Source organism: Homalodisca vitripennis, chromosome X (genome assembly GCF_021130785.1).
Source record: "Homalodisca vitripennis isolate AUS2020 chromosome X, UT_GWSS_2.1, whole genome shotgun sequence".
NCBI lineage: Eukaryota > Metazoa > Arthropoda > Insecta > Hemiptera > Cicadellidae > Homalodisca > Homalodisca vitripennis.
In genome coordinates this window covers 91,304,875-91,328,528 of record NC_060215.1, presented here as the reverse complement: position 1 = coordinate 91,328,528, position 23,654 = coordinate 91,304,875, and the positions used below count along the sequence as shown (strand labels likewise).

Sequence of the window (23,654 nt, the reverse complement as noted above, 5' to 3'; positions counted from 1 at the left end):
ATCCCATGTAGTAGATGGAGCGGAGGTTTATTGTTGTTTATTAAGGTGAACGTACCGACAAGTTAAGTTAAGTTTTCCCGCTTCAACAGTCATACAGGTAAACAGTTATACGTATGTGTACTGTTTGTGTAACATATCACGATATCTGTATGTGACACTTGTGACGTGTTTGTCTGTTTATCCTTGAGGTGAAATAAGATTTACTTTGAAAATATATGGCACCATAACCCACGTTTAAAGCGTTGGCGTAACAACACTTTAACAACAGGGTTCTAGAGTATGTTAGCTTACTTACAGTAATGTTTTGTGTTTATGTTAATTTGAGAGTACGATGTCCTTGGAAATCGGCAACCACCAAACAGAGTTGTACTGGCCTTCAGAGTTGTATCTGGCCTTCTTCATTCAACCTTTAGTAAACTCGTTTGTACTTACTAAACGTTTGTGGAAGTTATTAAATTTGTATAAAACTATTTTTTAAGGACTGAAATAGTACTGTTTTGCTGTAAATATACTATAGACGATTGGATTTCAAATGAATTGAAAAGACAGACAAGAATTAATATCGGTATGCTTATGAAGCAACAAAGCTTTACGTCGTCGACATACAAAACTCCCAAAGACAGGTAAATTGAAGGATTTAATCGGTTTATGGCTAGGTTATTTTTAATTTAACAATTACAGTTCATTAAAACATCTTTCCTCAAGAGGGGAAAAGGCACTGTAGGGCTTTTAAATTGTCATTTGGGATATTTCGGAATCAGGCCTACAGAAAAATGCCTGAAAATTTTGACACGTAATATGGTAAAACTAAATGACATGTAGTATTGATATAAAAATTTATTTTCTCTTGGTAATATTTAATTCATAAATGCATATTATTGAAACATGTTTATTTAAAACAGCAATTTTCTTAACTCACAATTCATTAATGCCATGAAATTAACTTGTGCTGTAGTGCATACACACTGCAAAAACTCATATTCTTATTTCCAGCAGTTTTCCCTTAGGTCTGGTTACAAATCTGCCCAAAATTACTATCTTAAATGCCTGCTATTTCTGATAAAAGTATCTTCAGTAAAGTTGTATCAAATAGCTGTGACTCTCAAATAAAAAATCCAACCAAAAACCAATCGTACACTAAAGCTTGGTGCAAATCAGTACACCCTTCTTCGTTACGTTTTCGTCGGAAACTGTCTCTTGAATATCAATACAGCCTACATTTCCAAAACGTAAATTTACTCATGAATATCACTTTTTTTTAATTAGAATTTTTAATTAGATTTAACAGGAATAAACTATATTATATGAACTATTTTGAACGCTCATGAGGTTGATTAACAGTATCAAAAAAATTTAAGATAAAAACATTTGTTATGTTTGGATTTTTTACCCTCTAATAGAGGTTCTTTTTTAAAGAACAAACTCCGATTCTCCTAAACAATAGCTAGAAGGGTTCTACAATGAGAATTACAAAGACTTCTAATCATAAACTACATAAAAATTGTCATCAAAGCTGCCGAAGCCTATAGATAATTAGAATCCACTGCGAACTCAAAGACGCCTTTCAACTCTATTTCCCTTATTTGTGAGATTTTAAAAACAAATAAGATTAGTTTTCATTTGATGAATACGCTTTAAAATGTATTTTTAAACTTTATTGACGTGGAGTATTCATTATGTAAGTTGCTAAGGGACTTGAATACAGTTTTCAATCGTTGAAGAAAGTGGTCAGTTGTTTTCCAAAACCCTGGAACTTCAGCAGGCTGGACGTATCAGTGGACAATTTCCAGCCAAGAAGACCAGTGACTATGAATAAAATATAAGCCAATGTGGTTCACTAGGTTGTTGTCGGCACTTTTGATACAATTTAAGTAATTTATCCTCCAATTATAAATTCTTTCACCCAATTCTACGGTAGAGTAAGTGTTGCCGCATATAACCGACAGAATTTCGCTTCAAAGAGTTAAAACCTGACTGAAAATGTATTAGTTTCACGAAGTTAAAAACAAAATTGGGAAGTTATTTCACTACAGCTGCTTTTATTCAACGCTCCAGGGATATTAACGTGAAGTACAGCAGATTTACATATCCATCCTTGGTTAGCAAATGTTGTGGAGTACATTTCACAAAAATAATCATCCTTGTGTATTGAATTCATACAAAATTGTAAGATTTTAAGAGAATGTACTTGCGTGGAATTTGTAACGACTCACCGTTGTTTGTCTGCGTTAGTTTGCCTTGAGGCGGAGGATTGAGTGCTGCTGGCTGAAGATTCATTCCGTGTTGGAGAACATAGCGACGCTGAGTCATCTGCAGATGATGCACCAGCTGCTGCTGCTGGAAGGCCATCTGATGGAGGGTATCCGAACTCTTCACGGTGTCTGGTGACTGCTGTGACACCAAATGAGTCTGCTGGATCAAGTTCATCTGCAACCTCTCTTGAAGCTGCTGCATGTCGCTTCTCGATTGAATTCTTGCAGTGTTTTAACTTCGCATGTCTTCAGAACCACCTGAAACAATCAGTCCTATGTTATTGCATTACTGATACATTCAGTTTGTGATAATGGTGAAACCAATATCTGTCAGTTTGTTGTATATTTTAAAATTGTAATATTTTTCCTAAAATAATGAGTGTTACGTTATCTCGTGCTTGATGTGTCCCAACAACGGTCACGTATCTTTGAGGTTGTAAAATGATAATGACAAATAATTGTATTGATTAAAATGTTGCTCTGTATTACTATATTAGCTCTTAGAGTGCTGATGAATACGATGAATATATTATAGGGACGCCAGGAATATTATATATACATGGAGAGAGGATGCCAGCCTAAAAGTTTTAGGGGCTCATAGCATAAGTTTTTACACTTTTACACTGTCCGTGGTATCAAACAAAAGCACTGAGTCTTGGAAATGACCAAAACGGCAGGTAAAATAGCAACCCTTTAACGTAATGGAACCAGGTAACAATTTTTGATCACGATCGGAGTAACTAAAGTACGGCACCGTAGCTAACTGCCTTCAATACAATCACATGGCTGTACGGCTGTCTATGCCAGTGCTCTTATTTGGTCTCACGGACACACTTTTGGCTAAATAACATTTTCTCATCCGGAAAAATTAGTTTTAGAAGAATAGGGCGTCTGTAAATGGTTTTAGACACTGTTAAACCAACTTAGCAGTACTACTAACAATGTTTCATCTCTCTGTTAGTTTAACAAAATTAAAAGTATCAAAATGGCGTTTTTCGCTAATTTAGTTTGAGAATAAAACCAGATACTACATTAGTAGTGAATGTTTCATTCACATTTACTGCCTCCCAACGAAAATTTAATGCTTTTGAAGTAACTGTATTCAGCAGGAACACGAAGATTTTACATCTAAAACAGCTTTAAATAACGTTCTTATTTATTCTTTTCCGAATTTTAAACACGAATACTCTTTACTAGAAAATAAATAAGTTTAAAACATGTAGTAACAACTTTTGAAATGTATGTTACAGAATTAATTTGGTAGATAAAAAATACAAATTATACATAGTTTTATAAAAACGTTAAAAATGTAGATCCTCAAAGCGTTTTAAAAAAATATTTTAAAATCTACTTAGTACTGAAGAGAATATAAGCCATTTGTCAGGTAAAATGCAGTTTTAGACTCCTTTAAAGTTAATTTGGTAGATAGAAAAATACAAATTCTACATAATTTTATATAAGTTTTTTAATAATTAATTAACAATGTAACATCTTCTTAAACAAAGAATGAGTCCGAATATTAGCTACATGGCTGAGCTCTGATTCACTTGGGATCCCAGACAGAGATTATATTTAGATCACGCACGTTGAAATCAACTGCCTCTTACCCAGTTTAAGAATGACAAGAGGAAGGCAACATTCGGATGTCCATTGCCGAGTTGCTTGTAAGGGATTATCGATCATATGACAAAAGTTGTCACCAAGGTCATGATGGTCACTTCTAATGCGTGATCTCGGTTGGCAACAAACCACCTGTCTGTTATTGACATCATTGATAAGTAGAGTAGCTATGGTAAGTGATCTATAATCGGATAATATGGCCAAATAATGAGATCAAATTTTTAATGGCTTTGTCTGTCCCAAGAAAAATCTTGAGGCCAAGTAATAAATATAATCTTTTCGTCGTGCAAGATCATTTTGGTGCAGGATCTGAATATCCCAGAGCATGGGGCTCTTGGTTTATTGGGGTACTTGGCTTCAGTTGGTCAGGGAAATTTCTATTAAGTTTCACTGAAACGCCATATGAACTTCAAATGGGTTAAATAAGATGGACAACAGAGCTGCAAGTGCTACACGTGACCAGTGAGTCCTACCTCGAGTACACACACCCCACCAGTGGAAACAGTTGGAATAAACAGGTGTCATAATTATGGGTACCAGCGCCCATTGTATCATCCTCATTCTTTCAAACTGATATAAATTTTAGTTTGTTTCTGTTTAAATTCCTGCCGATGTAAAACCATAAACTAAGTATAAAATAGAGAGAGCTCGACCTGTATTAGTTATGTTTTTATAGATGACGCAAACGGCAGTAAAGTATAGAGGCGGCTGTCACACATACGCACGTCACAGATAGTTACACTATGGCTGTTGTCATTAAGTTCTCTATACAGTGGCGCACTGAACCAAACCTGACAGTGTAACAATGGACATCATATCGTCAAAAATGAGATCGCGCATTTTTGCAGATCAAAATTTGGATTGGTAATGGATACAAATGTATCCTAAGAAACTATATACAAAATAATTCTACAATAACTCTGATGCACTATTATAGAAATCCTTACAAACACGAATATTTATCATTGTTGCAAAATGATAACATCTTCGTGTATAAATAAACTAGCTTCGGGAATAGATTCGAGTGGTGTGCTAGTACTACCTGATGAGGACTGCGTCATCGAGCCACCCTTCAATCTCTGCATCATCAATGAGAAAGTGACACTAAAGCGAGTCAATAGCGTGTGAGATCAGTTTGCGCATGGTTATTATGGTTTCTCTATCTCTGACTATAATACATATATTGACTATATTCCTTCGGAAGCCTAGAAACCATCTTCTCCACTAACGATTCAATGATTTATTTTCCCATGAAGGAGGAAATTGCATAAAACATATTAAAGATTAATGACTTTTTTCTAGTTTTAGATTCCAGAAAATAATTGGATTGGATAGAACAGGAAGCAATAAGTAAGGCTATAGTAGTATAACATATGCCGAGCTGCAATACTACTGAGACCACTTAGAGTTATTAATTTTCAAGGAAAACAGACAGACTGGCACAGAACATTGAAATAGAAAATATAGTATTATATTCTTAGAAAACCTTTTGCTTGCTTTTTAGGTCTACTATAATTTTACAAGTGTTGGCAGTCTCTGACAAAAAGTCTTATATTACTCTATAGACTCCACAACAAAAATTGTAACTTCAGAATAACTTCATTGCTGTTTGCAAAGTTATAAAAACCAAAATTACAAGCGCTAAAGTGACAATCTCCTAAATTCCTGTTTGAACAAATGATTAACAAGCCATTATGCCCCAGTCAGTACAGATTCAGGAGGTATAGGAGAGTATGGAATCTCTTCTATAATGGGCTGATGCTGTCTAGTAGCATTTTCATCTTTCTGGAGGTCTTTGATTTTATTTATGGAATATAATTTCATCAATAATTAAAACTTTTAGACTGCACAGAAATCACTTTTGCATGATCTGAATCTTATTCATCTTGTACAAACCAAATTGCAACCATATGTGGGAAAATTATTAACAATAATCACTACATTTTTGAATAATCCAAGAATGTACATTGATGCTAATAACACAGGTTCTAATATGAAAAAAATAGTTTACCTTATTTTTTCGATACTGGGAGGGGGCTTTAGTTAGGAAATTATTTGGACATTCTATCTGTATGCCAGAGGTATTATTGATATTATGCAAGGCTAACCAATGGTTTGACCAATATTTACTACCGTTGAATGTTTTTTTTTTTACTAATAGGCAAACAAAGTTTGTTACTAGTACCACTTGAAATGACAAACTTCAATGTGACAAAATTAAAGATACATCAATGTGGATAATATTTTAGAAAACTGTACCGTGTGGTAAGATTTACAGTTGGAAATCTTTCAAATATTTGCAATTTATTTCGGGATACCAAGTAAAAGTTTATAAAAAAGTGAAATTAAGATTAAAAACCCATCTTGTTTTAGGAATTTAATTAGATTTGATAACTTTGGACGTGCATGTTATAAGTCAATCTCCCGTCTTGTGTACAACACCGCTTATCACGTACAGTTATAGTTAAAACTTGATATTATTATAAAAAACGTTTTATAAATTTGCGTTTTCGGCAATGTGCAAAAGAGTAAACAGTAGCATAAATTGGAGTTCTACATAAAAAAACTGTATACAAAACCAAAGCTAGTACAATTTCAATGTTAAAAAAAGTTTAGTTGGTCTTGTTTAACAAACGTCTTTAATTTGGAAGTAATATTCAATGACTCATTCCGTTACAAATTTTCAATGCCCCCACCTCGCTCCCATTTTGGAAGAAGTTATATTTAAATCCATTAAAAACGTTTACAGGTAATATTGTTAAATATCCCCATAGGAAATTTGAGCATCCTTAACAGTCCATAATTTGACACCCAGTATAAACCAATACTTAATTGCCTTTTAATTTAAACAGGATAGCTCGATATGTTATCCTGCTTAGAATTTTTGAGTTCTCCCTTATTTGGTAGAAACGGTATTTTTAAAACGCCTTCACGTGGTGTTATACTACGTATCCACTAAGGAGATTAGAACATTTTCAGCCGTTCAAAAGTTAGGTGGGGAGTTACTTTTGTGATACTTATACATTTTAACAAAATGCATTATTACTGAATATTGATACTGCACCTTTAGGTACGATGTATTAACACTGCATGGCTTAACAATCTCGTTGTTATTAATCTATAATCGGTAGTGCCGGTAGCCGAGCGGTCTAAGACATCTGAGTTAGAGATAGCGCAGGTTCAAATCCTGTATTTGACCGTAGCACTTATCAGTAACCTACCATCAAACTTATACTGTATCGACACTCCCCCTGTTCTGTTTGATAAGATCCTCGCAAAGTCTTAAAAGAGGATGGACCTCTCCTTCAATAAATGTTATTATTTCTTACATTATGCGTAATGCAAGCCTCTGATTTATCACAACTAATGCTACAGGTTAATTATAGCTTCTACCATTATATATGACAAAATATTTTACAACACACCCAGACCAATAAGAATAAACAAATCTTAATTGGATACTGAGCTAATCTCAATAAAATTATTATTATGATAGTGTAGTTTTCATATTGAAAAAGCAAATTATTCTTAATAATTTTTCTATTAAATAGTTTATAATATAATTAAACTTTAGATATTGTTCCATATAATATAACATTGAACTAGTCTCTATGATTATGTAAGTCCAGATATTATATATTGTACATTCTCTAATGTCACACAAACCAAGACCCAAATTCAACAATTTATATACTTACACATGTATGGTTATATGAATATTAATGGTTGCAACAAATCAAGTTAACATTTTTTGAACAAGTTCTATTTTTGAGATTGGTCAATTGTATAAATATTAGTACTTACGATAAATAGATTTAAAATGTCGAGTAAATATGCTTTACTGACAGGTAAAAATAATAAAATGGTACATTTCGATTTATTATTTATAAGTCACTGTGTTATTTGTTTTAGGTATCTATAACATTTTAACTGGGCAATTAATAATTTATTACAACCAGAACAGGCAAAGACAGCATGTGAAAATATGGATTAAGCTCTATATTCCGCATATCGTTTATTATTTAGGCAGATCAAGTAAATAATACGTCCCAAAATTCTCCTTCCATAATGTAAGTTTACTGTAAACATACCATAAAAATAAATATTTTTTTAAATCTGTTTTCTGCTCTTACAGAAATGCTATAACCAAAACAATTGCAAGTTACCTACGCTAAATCCTACAGTTTCTCATTCAGGTGTTGTGAAACGAACTATTTCTTCAGGGGGATGAGGCAGAACAAATACCGGGGGTCCAGGCTCTCCCCCAGACGATATTTTGAAATCTCATGTTCTTAAACATAGTTTTCTGGTCAAAAATATGTGTTTTATTAGTTTTAAACAAGGGTGAACACCACACACAAAGTTTTCACAACTTTTACAGTTCAAGAAGTTTATTTTTACAAATCTAAACATATTAAGAAGTAATAAAGTAGTAATCAAAGTAGTAGTAGAAGTAGTGTACGTGAAGATGTACGTCTTTGCAGTAATTAATTCGATCAAGATACTTCGTGTTATTAAAGTTTCATATTGTTCACCGAAAACATTCTTAAAGAAGCACATAATTAAATATATATATATATATATATATAATTTGATGGGCGGTTTTTATTGTGGAATAGTTTTGTAAAATATTCTCGGAAACCTGGATTTGAATTTTTGAAATTATTTAGTTAATCATTTATGTAAAGAAATAAATTGTGAATATGATCATTGTTATTAACACTGAAAATGGAATTTAATATTTCTGTAGAAACAGTGTTTGCGTGCAACGCTCCGGCAGAATCCAAGGAAACGACAATGCGCCCAATCGTTGGTTCATATCAGACTCAGACGAAGGATCAAATAAATTGTAACCTGGTAAGCGATGTGTATATTCTTTCCCACTCTTGATCCGAAATTATAATACGATAACGATGTTTGTGAAATTTATATTCTCTCCAAAATGTATCGAAATACCAATATTGGGTTTAGCTCCATTTCACCTTCGGCTTAGTGCAGCAGCGTCTGAAATATGACGCTGTCATTTGATTTGACTCCTTGATCAAAACACACCTAGACTACAAAACAAATTAATCTAGAAGAAGAGGTGTTCTCAGTGTCAAATAAGGTGCTCAACTGAGTAGAATACGATGTTTTAACGATGTTTTAGACACGATCTCAAAGCAGGATGGAGCAACCGAGTTGACTATGGTGGGAAGGGATGATACAATACGCATATTAATTTCATCTCCCGCTTAGTACAGCGTCTGCAATTTAACGCTGTCACAAACTAGACTCTTGGAATCTGGAATCAACGTTCGTCTGAAAAAAATCCATCCAAAAAAGACAGTAAAAGAAGCTCAAAACGGACTCTTTGCATCGTTTTCACAACGAAATGTTTCCTAAACGTTAGCTTTATTCAAGATAAATATTATAAAGCCTTTTTATGGATTTGTGGATGTAAGTTAAATACCGAACCTAAAATGAAATGTCAAACAGCATATGTATATATTGTAAATTGACCTTCTCCTATTAAAACTAATAAATGTATTGATTCAGTCAGGGGATGAAACTTGAGACCTATTGCTGTCTTGTGTTCAAAAATATTTTACCATCCATTAGTCCACACGTGCTCCTTCCTAGCCATCTTCTCTAAATTATTGTCCTTGGAAAACTGATTGTCATTATGACATTTAAGTGCACATTACACTTTGGTCTGTGGTGAGCACTTTACAATACGGGTTACGGAGTATTCTGTTGGACCCGATAAAACATTGGGTAACAATATTTTTTTCCTACTTATCACCATATGAATATTCTATGCATAATATTTATCAGTTATGTCAATTTGAGCATTAGTTCATTGATAAGCCTTTGTAGAACACTTACGACTTTTCTTATTTTTTTTATCAGGAGAAAGTGTGGAAGTGTGTTATTGTATCAATTTGAACATTAGTTAATTGATAAATCTTTGGAGAACACTTACGATTTTTCTTATTTCTGTTATCAGGAGAAAGTGTTCTTCATCACACCTAACAGTTTGGGATGTATTTTTATGAACAAACAATACCAGAAAGAAGAGAAATGTTTATCGATTACAACACAAGAGTTGTATTGTGTTATTCAGGGTGTCCGTTTATTTATATCAACTATGGAATAAAACATACCTTGTCGTTCAGGCGAAGATTAATATCACTTATGTGTTTCTATATAAAGATACTGTCATCAGGGGATAGCAGCAAAATACATACATCATCACACACGACACAAACAAACAATAACAAGTAGGTCTACCCGGCCCGCACAACATGTGTGTGTAGACTGCAGGATGAAGTTACGTCACCGATGTAGCTACTATTAACTGCGTTATCAGCTAAGCTGTGACCTATTGTTTGCGTATCTCCATAACCTTCAAGGATTGCGTTTTATGTTCATTGCGTTTTATACGAGATCTACTAGTTTGACCTGCATAACAACACAGGACAAACTGATCATTCAATTCCATACGCATCTGATTTGTGAAATATATCCATGATGTGGCTTCGGGTTAGTAAAATATTAGAAATGTTATTTTGGTTATTACATCAATTCAATTGCATTTATCTTATTTTTTTCTCAAACTCTACAATAGTAAATTACTGTAAACAGTACACATGTAATTTTTGAGTGGCCCTTAATTTCAATGTAACTTTTCTTGTTTATTAATCTTTTTTGTTTCTGTATTAATTTGTCCATAACACTAGTTTTAAAACTATTTGAGGAGGCGATGTATGTTATTAATTAAGCTGACTTCGATGTTAAAAATAATCAGGATTCAAAGGAACTGCAAACAGTCTATGTACCATTGAACGATAAGCAGCAATGTTTTGCGTATATGGATGGTATGGTGTAGTATGTACAGTCAGAACAGGTGTTTGGTTGCCATACGGTAAATAACAGTTAATAGTAGTGACAGCGACAACTTAACTTGATCCTGTAGTCTTGTACATATCCTTGAAGTGTAAGTGTGTGCAAGGTTACGCATGCTCATTAGAATGCATGCAGTTAAAAAAATTTAGTTCTTTCCTTGTCCAAAAATGGGTGAGACGTAAAATAGGAACATATCATTTCAAAATGACAACAACTAAATTGTGATCAAATGAAAAAAAAAAAAAAACATATAAACAAAATCTAACGCAGTCAACAATAAAATTATACGTATACACAACGGTGGCTGTTTTTGGGATTGAGTAGTTTCGTTATAAGATTAAACAAACAGACCTTTCTGTTAATAATAAATGTTAATTTTATATTGAATAAAATTTAATTATTAAATAAATCTTGCCTATAATATTTTTAATGTCACTATTTCAGGACATAGAGCATATTATCATTTTAATAATTTGTTATTTAGTATTGTAACAGTATAAAATCTTCGTTAGCTCTGGATTAAATTTTTAACATACTACTTAATAGCTTACACCATGAGAGTTATTTCGTATAATAATAATAATAATAATTCACACTGTAAAGACTGATTTTTGTTTTTGATTTTGTTTTAAATTTAATAGATTTAAGCAATTTACAAATTTAATCTTGGTTATTACCTACCATTTCGGTACAAGACGGTAAACATCACTTACAATAAACTTTACATTTATATATACCCTCTCCCAACTTTTAATTTATACCGTTTATTAAGCAAGCATTTAACGAAACTCGGATGATAATTGTACGACACATATATTATATGAAATGGGATTTACTTATTTAAATAATTTTGTATAAAAGGTGCTCAATTATGACATGGATATAATAATATATGGCATTAGCTCTTAAAATAGGATGTAATCAAAACAATTGAGTTGAATTTAAAAAGTGGTTTCCTCTCAGTTAATTTATTTATAGAACAATACTAATTTGCCTAAAGGGATGAGTATAGAAGTTCTAAAAAGTTTTTACACTAAACCTGGTACACATACAATTTAAGACGCTTGACACAATCAAAGTGACCTGTAGTAAGCTCCAATTTTCCAAGGCAGGGTGGAGGAAATCATCCAACAAGGCGAGAGTATTGGATCAACAGTCTATGACATCATCAGATGAGGATTAAGCCTAGATTAATGCCATAACGTGTCTCAGCAATACTTGGAAAGCGATATAAACACGTTACTTTTGTTATCTATGTTATACTGAAGGAAATATGCAAGAAGCAACGAAAAGTTACTCTACGACCATGCGCATCTGTTGAAACTACGATAAAATAGCTTTTATTCAACGTATAAAAATTAAACTCTGTAATAAATTTAGGTTATGAAAACCTAAATTATCCTTAAATAAACTGCATTGTTTACTTCATTGCAGTTTATTAAAGTGTGAAAAGGACAACGACGAACAGATAAAAACACTAATATATACAATTGTATACAAGTTTTACGAGAACAATGCCATTTCGCCCGTCCTGTAAAATGCGCCATATAGCTTTTTTTTTTAAATTTAAGATACTAGAAATGATAACTTATCTTATGCAACAGATTTATCAAACAGAACAAATGGATTTAGATTAAATAGACTTTTTTAAATGGTTCATAGTTAACAATTTACTCTAAAACGTTTCAGTCTACTCTCAGATTTTTCGCCCGAAATTTTAAGACACACTTGGTTATATATACTTGTGAAGTTTTAGATCTATTTCTATTTATATTTCTATTAGTATTTGATATTCATATTTTTGAAAACCCTTGTGGAAATATGTTTAAATTACAAAATATAGTTAAATATTATCAAATTAAACGCACTCCCTTCCAAATATATACGTTAGTTTTGAAAATTACTACATGTACAGTACTACAAATATTACAAACTAACTAGGTACTTTCTCCTGAATTTCTAAATAAATTATATTATGAAAATTCTGAAAACTTGAAAATGCAAGTACGTGTTTACTTGGACGTTAAATATAAGATTATTCCTAGGAGTTAAAAAAGCTGAAATGTTTAAAAACATACTTCTTATGGATATAAACTTAATGAAAGGCATTTCATCTTGAATGTACTTTTTCAAAAGTAATATGTTAAATTACCAGGTAAAAGGAATAAAAATTAAAACATATATTATTCAAAAACATCGGTATGTTTTAAAGTACAAGAAGACTGGCCATCAAGGATGATTTTACGCATAGGTACCAAACGACATCGATGAATCTGAATTAATAAATATGTTGAAAATATTTGCTATTATGTGTAACCAAATATTTACTATTATGTGTAATCAAATATTTACTATTATGCGTAATAAAATAGTTCAGTTTGGCAGCTTCAGATGTTATTGCGGGCAACGGCATTGAAGATGCGGGTTGTTACCATTTTCATTTGTTATATTTCTAATATACAAGAGTCTATATCTCTCAAATGGTAAATAGGCTTTCATGTTTCAGTTTATAATACAGTTATAATATCCTGAAGCTTGTATAGACACCACGGAACAATTTTGTCATCAATGCCAATTAATATTTTGGCATAGATTGCCTAAAATAAATTACTTTAATTTAACAAATTTAAATTTTGAGGTGTAAATAAAACAGGATTGTATTCAATTTTATACTTATAACAAGTTAAGTTGAAGTTATAAAGCAATAATTATTATGAAATATATTGTAATTCATTAAAACAAAAGTTGTACAGCAATTGAGATTAAGATTAATTAATGCTTACTAAGTATACTTGATGTGTTACCTCGCGTCATTATATCCCTGTGAACTGCCCTGTATGAGCCGTGGTCTGCAACTGCGGTTATCACGTTGGAAACTGGTTATAACGTACGTTTTATTGACTACGGTCTAATGACAAGCAAGCATTGTTCCAGTTAATCAAGCAAAACCTTATCAATATCGGAGTGTCTACGACGAACTAACTTGGCAGTCGTGCATAAACAATGGTATGAGTAATAGGTTTATCAGGCACGATCCGACCGTGTTTATCAACTCAGGTTAATAGAATAGGTTCTTTACCGGGAAATATTACGAGTATTTAATTTCGCGGTGTAACTTTATGCACCATAATCTGTGGTACGTGATTTTGTTATTATTTTGAAACTGCGTCAACGTGTAAGTATGTATCATACGTTTCTTATTTGCAAAATGAGTCAAACTGTAATTACTATATACAGTACAATGTGTTTCACAAATAAGGTATCGATTAAATCAGTCCGAAGAAAATAGATTGACCTAGAATGGGGCATTAAAAGGTTTCCATTCAATATCAATATTTTAAAATAGAACATTTTCGTAAAACATAGGTTATAGAATGCGCTAGATCCTAGAAGTTTATCAGATGTAACCATAGCTCATGATTTTTCATAATTGTGAAGGCCTTTCAAAATATAGTATTTTGATGAAGATCAAACTTAATGTTATTGTTTTATCGTCGACACGGTGGACAAAGACTGTTGATTGTTATATTTTACGTCTGATAAAATATCGAACAGTGTGTTTATATAATTCACAATTTAAGTTTTGATTCAAAATCAGGGATTTTTTTATAAACGTGGAAATTTTCTAAAAACATTTCTTTGAATTTCAACTCCAAACTCCTAAAGACTCCCTATGGAATGAACTAATTTGAAAAATTTTAAATATCAACAATGGCATCAATCATTAACGCATTTGAAACCCGAATAACTTGTGTACACAAATTTTGTCATAGCTGTCGTACTAATTACGTCATAATGAACAATTGTTTTCCAGAATAGATTACTTATTTTCTATTAATAACAGCACATTTAGGTGTATTTATTAGTTGTATATAAATAAATATTATTTTGACTAAGATACGTCAAAATATTGTTTAGTAAAAAAAATTAAGTTTTAAAATTATTGTGCACTTTTTATCTATTAATAATTCCTGTTAAATAAAACGTACTCTTAATGAAAACAACAGAAATAGTTTATTCTCCCCTTTTTACCGTGAAAACAAAATTAACAACAAGTTAAACATCTTTGATGTTATTACTGTCTTGGTTGCCTTTTATATATAAAAACAAATCATTAAGAAAACTCAAAAACTTATATAATATCTGTTATCTTATGAATTGTAAGATTACAAACTGACAATTTAAACTAGGTTAGCTTTATACAGCTGCCTTTTGTTATAAGAACAAATCAGAAAACGTAATAAAATGGAGTATACATGTGCATTCATATATAATTTTATGTGTGTGTGTGTATATATATATATATATATATATATATATATGTGTGTGTGTATTGTATGTATGATGTATTTATTTCCATTTTTCATGCTTTAGTTTACTAAACAATTTCGAACCCAAAAAGTTCAAGAATCTTGTATAAAATCACACAGTTATAAATTAAAGTAAATACATTAAATTGTAATGCGTTAGATATAGGGAGTATATTTAGCATACAATTAAACATACAGTCTAATATTAAACGACAGACAGTACAATGAAGCCAAAATAAAAGGGTTTTCAATAAAAACATTAGAACAAATTATTCCCAATATACCTTTATACATTTTCTACTCTAGTTTGATAACTTTTAAATGCACAAATTCGTTCTCATTCTTGTATTTCTTAGTAGTTGGAATAGTTTATGACCTCAGGTATAATTAATATATGTCAAACCTGCCGTAATATATCTCGGTTAACCAATAAATGGCGCCATCTACTAAATCCAAATTTTATGAAATAGTACATATACTGTAGAATGAACATCACAGTTATGGGTGATTTCCATCTTGCATAATAATAATCACATGTCTTTCAATGTGTTGAGCACATCAACTAAGCAGTATAGATAATTAATATGAATTAAACTTGCAGCTATGTCATTGAGTGGAGATTCTGACACTGCACTAAGCGAAAGTTGAAATGGAGCTAATCTCAACATTCGCATTTAACCCATCTCATCATAGCTACCTCATGTGCAGAAAAACTAGGTTACTCCGTGAGCTTAGGATCGTGTCTAAAACGTCGTATTAAACTTAGTTGTCCACCTTACGAGGCAAAGAGACGATTATACTATATGACTGCTTGATAAACCCTTCCCACTTTATCTTTGTTGTGTGTACCTATTACTTGTCCTTTGCGTGTACCTATTACATGTCCTTTGCGTGTACCTATTACATGTCCTTTGCGTGTACCTATTATTTGTCCTTTGAAAATACAATGCCCAGATTCAAGTTTTCTGGGTGGGAGCAATTCCTCAGTTAGTGTGAGTTCGGAAAACTCCAGTAGTTCATATAATGACGGGTTAATTAGCGAATACCCATAATAATATTTGTTACCTGTAAGGTTTGTTTCGTTACACCATATGACACTTCAAGGACATTTGGTGGACATTGCGATCTTCAAGCACAAAGTGCACCATTCTGCAGGAAAAATGCCACACAAATATCTTAAGGAAATGGAATTGGTATAGATAGGTATAATATAGGGTTCTAAGTTTTTGTTCATTAAAAACTCTTTAATTCGAGTTATGGGAATGAGATCTCAAAATCTCGCGACTCCACGACAAGTTTTATTGTAGGAATTGTTGGTTGTCAAAAGATGCCAAAAGATCAACCGCACCCTCTGCCTCTCCAAAATGAATGCTGTTTTTTTTTTTCAGTGACTGCCCCGTAAGCTTTTAAAATTATCCCAGAAACGTAATCGAACGTTTTTTTTTATTTATAAGGAGCACTATCACGTTTTTTCAAATTCTTAGTGCATTGCGTCTCAAAATAGCATGGACGAACACAAAAAAAAGATAGAAAGATGCATCATAATCTACTAGACAACTAGATTTTAACTGGTGCAGTTAAATAATCCAAATAAAAGTTAATTTGCTTATTTTTTTTTGCTAACTCCGTACAACTAGTTTTGTCTAGTGTAATAGGATCCGAATACGCACACAAATATGCGTATAAGTACATTATTTAGTTCAAAGAACCTCTTTAGTTTTCTCTGGAACTTTGTTGGCTTAAAATAAAAGTAATCAAGCTTAAAACACATTTTATTATAATGTGAAAACAAAATAGTGAATTTTAATAAAAAATTGCTGTATAGCAATTGGCTGGATTAAAAAGATGTCTCAAATTATGTGCACAGTGTATACCTAATAATTTTAATATTAAAGATATGAGAATTTTGAGTATAAAAAATAAGGTCTTGAAGCAGAAGGATTTTGTTTAAGAATTCATAATGTTGCGTAAAAATTAACATTGATTTTATTTTGAAAGTAAAAATTAAATCGATAAATTCTTTCTTCTCACTAGGAGTCGGCGATTTTTAATTTAATTTTAATTTAGTTACGAGAAACATTTCTACTCTTATGTTATGTTTTGATAAACCGGTGATGTAATATATTTACTTCTTTAAAAATGTCAAATAACTGCTTAGGGTGGACCATGGATTCTGATTATTCTTAGTAATCCTAGCTTTATAAAAGTACTACACATTGGCCACTTATAAAACGATTCCTGTGTAATGTTATGGATAAGTTACTTGAAACTAGTAATTAGGTTAGGATATAGTTGTATGTAGCTTATATTTTAATGAGTAAACTCGACACTTATTTTACATATCCAACATATTAACACGTTATTTCCAGGTAACCTTAATTTACAACAAGTGGCTGGTTTTCTCTTCCTATTTTCCTATTTCACTATGATAAAGTAACCATGAGTAGGTTCCGCTTACAGTAATACATTGCTTAATGAAATTCTATATTTACATTTATAATTTTTAATGAAATCAGCATTATATAACTATATGAATTTTTGAAATTTAACTGAACTTTTAAGTTCTTGAGTTCAATATTTAATTATTACCTGACTTCTCGTTGAATCAATTTATTTAACGATTTTCATTTAATCATCCTCGTGTTCTACTATAACAAATAAGTCACATATTTGTGACTTATTTGTTATAGGTGTCGTATACTAGTCCGTACACTGGTTTGTTAGTTTAGTATTTTAAAGTTTGAACTTTGTACTTCCATGCGTGCAAGCCAGAGTTTCAGAGTTTCAAAATTTCATTTATTTCAATTTTAAACTTTTAGAACTAATTTATATATATATATATATATATATATATATATATATATATATATATACATTTTGAACTTGTAGAATTCCATATAAATGATGACATTAAGAGTGTCTTACAATAAAATTATACTCAGATTACTATTAAAACTGCAAATTATTGGAACTGGAAAGCTTTTTTTTTATTTAATTTTAACGTACTTTTAAAATCTAAACTATTCTGTGGTATGGAAAATAGTAAGGGTTTCTCCCATAAATAAAAAACCAGCAGGAAATTAAGCAACAATTAATTATTGCTATGACCGTTTTATCCCACTCCTGCAAAATTGATTGAGATAACATTTCTATAACATTTATTCAAACCATCACTTATTTAACCCAAGCTGTTTCTGTATGTTTCTCAGAAATTAATACAAAGAATGAAGTAGATACGATAGATTTAGCCAAAAATTATGTAGAAGTTGATTGTGCTCATTCATGAACTATGGATTTGATAAAAACTGTACTGCCGTTCCAATCTTGTTTTAATACTCGATTGTTTTGTTTACATCTTTATATTTTCATGGTTTTTCTGATCCTATAGGGCTCATATTACGGCCCTCGATTTTTAATCTTTGTAGATGAAAGCGGATAAAGCAGTATAACTTTTTTACGTGTGGATGCCCTAAACATGTTCAAGACAACAAGGTTTGTCAGTATGGATGATCTACAGAAGCATCTTTATGTCGTGTACTCCTGATTCATCTGCAATAAACTTGCCGTAACTTGAAAGTAGTGCTGTAACATTTTTTAGACAATATAATCATGTTATTGGCACCTTAGTCAATAGCAACCCGCGGCTTCACACGCAATTTCCTGTCGAATTTCAAAGACGTCATAGTCATATCATGCCAAGGCATGTAGGGTTGTTGATTTTTACATGGTATACCAAAAACGCTTTTACGTGATGGTTGCTGAATTGTTCCATTCTCACCCATTTTAGAATAGATGAATTTTAAACAAATGTGTCAGGGCCCTGAAGTATGAGAATGAAACAGTTTTTATAAGCACCAACTCGTACTTATATGCAATATGTCATAATATTTCATTGAATAGTTCCAATGAGACAAACGATTACTTAAACTATTTTAGGTTAGTGTGAAGAAATACTTTAATATAGTTTAAATTCTAAAATTAGTGCTCGTAGTTTTCTTAGTGAACTAATTTATTATGTAATAAGATGGAGGCCCATGTCAATTAAAGTATACATCTGTAAACCTAATACAGTACAGTCTATGTTCTTACTTTCCAACCTCTGGTCACTTATATCGTCCTATTTTATTGGTTCAGTCTTCATAGACCTGTATAATTCATATTATACAGGTTTTAAACATCTAATCTGTATCGCATCAACAGTGCAAATCAAATCCGCTATCCTTTGATAGTTTTTTTGTTATAAAAAAATCGCACTTTGTGTGTGGTACATATCTTTGTGATTCTATTTCTTATGGTCACGAACTCCCTACACTTGCGTGTACAGCCATATCATGATTAATATTGATTGACAGTTACGAGATTGTAAAATCAGAGAACAAATTACGTTATTTTGTGCAAACAGTGATTTAAATAGTTGTAAAATCTTTCTGTAGGATTTCTTAATACATTAATACAAAATTCAGATTTATAATATTTAAAATTTATTTTCAAGAAGGAAATTCAAAATGGTACAGAAAGTGAGAATATGAAACTAAATAACGTCCGTAACTCGTATAAACTAACTACGTTAAAAGCGAAGGATCGACATTTTCTGCACTGTCATTGTATTGCATCTTATGTGCTCTTCAAGCAATCCAAACGTGTTAAATGTGTGACCTGACTAATCAAATATAAGACCAGATCTTAACGTCTTAAGAAAAAAATTTGAATACCTTATTTACTGACGAATCCTAAACTGTACAATATTCTAAATCCTTAACTCCTGGAATCTATTTAAATAAAAGAATGTGTTGATATTTTGCTATATAATTATGTAAGTAAAACTGTTATTTTTGTTACGAATAAAAAATGCTTACACTCGACATGTGGTTTTTGTGGATTTGATAGGGCTATTAATGTCGTGTGAATTATATTGTTCTTTTTTAGAAAAAATTTAGAAAATATTTTAACGACTAATGAATGTTCAATGTAATACAATACAAAGAATAAAGTGAAATTGACTTAGTTTGAAATAATTATGTTCACATGTCTTTATAAAAATGTCATTTTTGATAAATTTACATCAATATTTTGTTTGATTTAAGATGATTCTGAGTCAGCTTGGAAATCACCAGATTTGATTTGTGTCACTTGATTTCTAGAATGGTTTCTAAAAACCCGAGCAAATAAAAAAGTGTTCGAACTCACTCATTTTCCAACACTGTTTAAAATCTGTATTGAATGATTGTTTAATTAGTCTTCATTTAGATCCACTTCTTCTTGAAACAGTTCTGATGCTCATGTTATGGAGGTGCTCTATTTCTCTCGCTGCTTGCCTTTAGTTAATCAATATTGATTTTTCTTAGCACCTTGACGGCACTATTATTAGAAACGGCACTTAGAGCAGACTAAAAGTTATTGTGGGTCATAAAATCATAGGGGTACAATGATGAAATTACTGGTTAACAAGAACAAGATCTTAGGGTTGTTTCTTGATTACACAAACGAACTTTGACTATGGATCTACAAACAATTGTACTATGGTAAGGTTAATTTGAACTGAATTTTCCGTTTAGTATCATGGAGTTAAATGTGATTATCATTGCTCAAAAAGGTTTTGATTGCACTTAACTTGTGCTAGTGATTTCAATGCAGCTTAAATATGCGTGAAGTAGGATCACAATAAATGTGTTGTTTTTGCTAATACATAATTGTTTTGCCATTTTATCGAAACAGGCTTACTTAAGGTTTTCCGTGCAATACTTAATAAATCATGTATTTTAAAATTATTTATAGTTATATTAATTATTGGTTTAATGAGGAAGTAGTTTTAAAAATCGTGGCTTATGAGTTTTCGGATATTTAAAATTGCACAATGGAACATTACCACTGACTTGATAGTGTATGTTTTAATTTGATCCCTTTCTTCTAAAATAAGCAATTTCCTATGGGACAATAACGGTCCACGGTGACTACAGATGCCGTATAATAATATGTCAGACTGCTATAGCACTAGGCAATAACTGTGTTCATGAAGATATAAAGAGCCCCATCATAGCAAGAATACACCAGGTTGAAAAATAACTATAATATTATATGCTGAGGATATATTGTGTTATACCTCTCTACTGGGATACTTCCCCTAATGAGACGGGAAATCATAAAATGACGAATGGGATTTACCACGAGCTCAGTCAAGACAACATATTATATGCTGAGGATATATTGTGTTATACCTCTCTACTGGGATACTTCCCCTAATGAGACGGGAAATCATAAAATGACGAATGGGATTTACCACGAGCTCAGTCAAGACAACATATTATATGCTGAGGATATATTGTGTTATACCTCTCTACTGGGATACTTCCCCTAATGAGACGGGAAATCATAAAATGACGAATGGGATTTACCACGAGCTCAGTCAAGACAACAGTACACGTTTCTTAAATTGCCTACGTTAGTTTTATTTTGATTAATAAACCCAGGTATATAATTTTATTGGTTCATAATTATCATATTTTATAATAAAGCTGTGTCTAATACGAATCTTACAGCTTTATTCCAGGCGAAATTAAACATGTTCGTATGTTCCAATAGTATAGCCATTAAAAGTTATCTTGATCACAAAACAGCAAATAACTCAACTAATTGTGGATCCGCAACGAAATTGACCATTGACCGAGACGATAGATTTTAAGCGGTAAAAAACGTTAACGCTTAGTATTGCCGATTACAAAACAGAAGATCCCAGGCTGATCTACATTTACATAAACCAGCAAACGTTTGCAAGCACGAATCTCTCAAGCACTAACTTAAAATTGAATTCTTTAAATTCTCAAATGTTTCTAGTGATTTTTACTAGAAACGCTCAGAATTTGAATGCATTCGAGTATCTGATACACTTCTAACTGTTGCTGGACTACTCGTTATCGAATGCCTGAAGGGACATTTTATAAATGTAGAGTTTCCTGTGTAAAATTCGCCATTTTTTATCTTATATTCCTTCAAGTTGTCTGATTCATTTTCAATTTATTGATTTGTTTTCTTTTGATTTTCATTTTCCTGTATAGCAGGAGGTGTACAGCATCAGCATTAGAAATACATTGCGTAACCCTCATACTGCAGATGCATGTTGCCTGCCCGGCACCTATTAAATTTTGAGTTGAAGCCTGCCCAATAGTCGGTATCTAATTTGTACAAATTTGTTAAAAAGTAATAGAATTTGTATTCTGTAGGATTGGGAGTTATAGCATATCAAGTATGCGGGGCCACAACGCTCTATCGACTATTCATACATGCAAATTAACCATATGATACTTACTTAGTGTCCACATATCACTGGCCAATCGACGTGTATTGAGGGATAAAACCTTCAGTCAGCCTTTTTAGTTAGTACCATATAAGAAAATCTAGCGGTGACCCCCGTGTCCCACATTGTAACTTGTATTACCTGATTGATTTGTGATAAGACCAATAAAGCACGTAACTCGCAAACTTAGTTTTTTAGTGTTTTTATATTAAATCAGCAAATAAGATGTTTAAAGTTCTCCTGTATTAATTGATGTGGTTTTGTCCTTCGCATAATTGATTTTTAATTTAAATGAAATATTCCAGTTGTAACCTCGAAAATTATGTATTTTGATTTTTTCACTAAACTTAATTTTTGCATAAAGTGAGAACTTTTCTAACTACTCTTCCCTTATTTTTTAATTACTATCCAAACAATTGTGTGTGTGTTTTTTTTTTAATTTATCTTTTAACTGTTTATACTTAATCAAAGTATTCAGAATTTTATTGAGGCATTGCGTTCCGTATATAACCTATAAAGAAATCGAAACATAGCATATGCTCATTTAGCCTAAGAAGCAATCTGACGAGCGAGTAAAGGAAAGGCCTGCGTGTTATTCGATTACTGTTATAGGCTATGTCTATACTCATTAGTCTGTACTGAAGTTTACTTATATTATCGTTTCTACAAAGAAAAAGGTTTGAGAGTTCTTACTGACATACAATTGAAGATATTCTGGTTCGACTGGAACTCTAGAGATCATTTTTAAATGCACATTATAATTTTCACTTTGAGAGCATTAATTATTCCCCTTGTATTGTTTTTAGCCTGAAGCATTGAGAACGACATAAATAAAAAGCCCTTTTCGATCGTTTTAGGATCTTATTATTTTAAGAATACTTTTGTTTTAATGAAATCCACGTTTTAATTAATTTTGGTAATAATTTGTTTTGAAAACTGTTTGCCAATAACAATAGAGAAATATTTTCACGATACAAACATTACTAAAACTGTCGTTAATATCCTCAGAATGGTCCGTAACATGTATGTAACAAGTTTGTGTATCGGTAAAAGTATAGAAAATGTCTGTTTCTTGCTCCTTGTAGATATTTCCTCCAGCGATGAATGATAATCTTCACTGTGGTTAGATTGTACGCTAGTTTGAACGTATAAAGTATTTAGGCCAGTTTATTCTTTCTTTCACCTTTATTAAGAAAAATGTCATAAAATATAAAATTTAACAAACCCTGCCTGTAGTTTAAAAATGATATATTAAAATTAAAATGTGATTACTTGAATTTAATTACAACTAAT

The 23,654-nt window shown here is 31.7% G+C and overlaps 1 protein-coding gene across 5 annotated transcripts in view; it reads right to left on the bottom strand.

Moving 5' to 3' along the window:
• Nucleotides 1–23,654, bottom strand: part of LOC124369361 (forkhead box protein P1-like) — a 106,697-nt gene that overhangs the window by 65,688 nt on the left and 17,355 nt on the right. For 4 of the 5 annotated variants that reach the window (XM_046827339.1, XM_046827344.1, XM_046827343.1 and 1 more), the window contains one exon: nucleotides 2,214–2,510. In XM_046827339.1, coding sequence (XP_046683295.1) covers nucleotides 2,214–2,454 — 241 coding nt within the window. In that variant the 5' untranslated portion in view covers nucleotides 2,455–2,510. Of the gene's footprint in view, nucleotides 1–2,213; nucleotides 2,511–10,018; nucleotides 10,125–23,654 lie in introns of those variants that run through there. The other variant, XM_046827342.1, reaches the window with a different exon arrangement.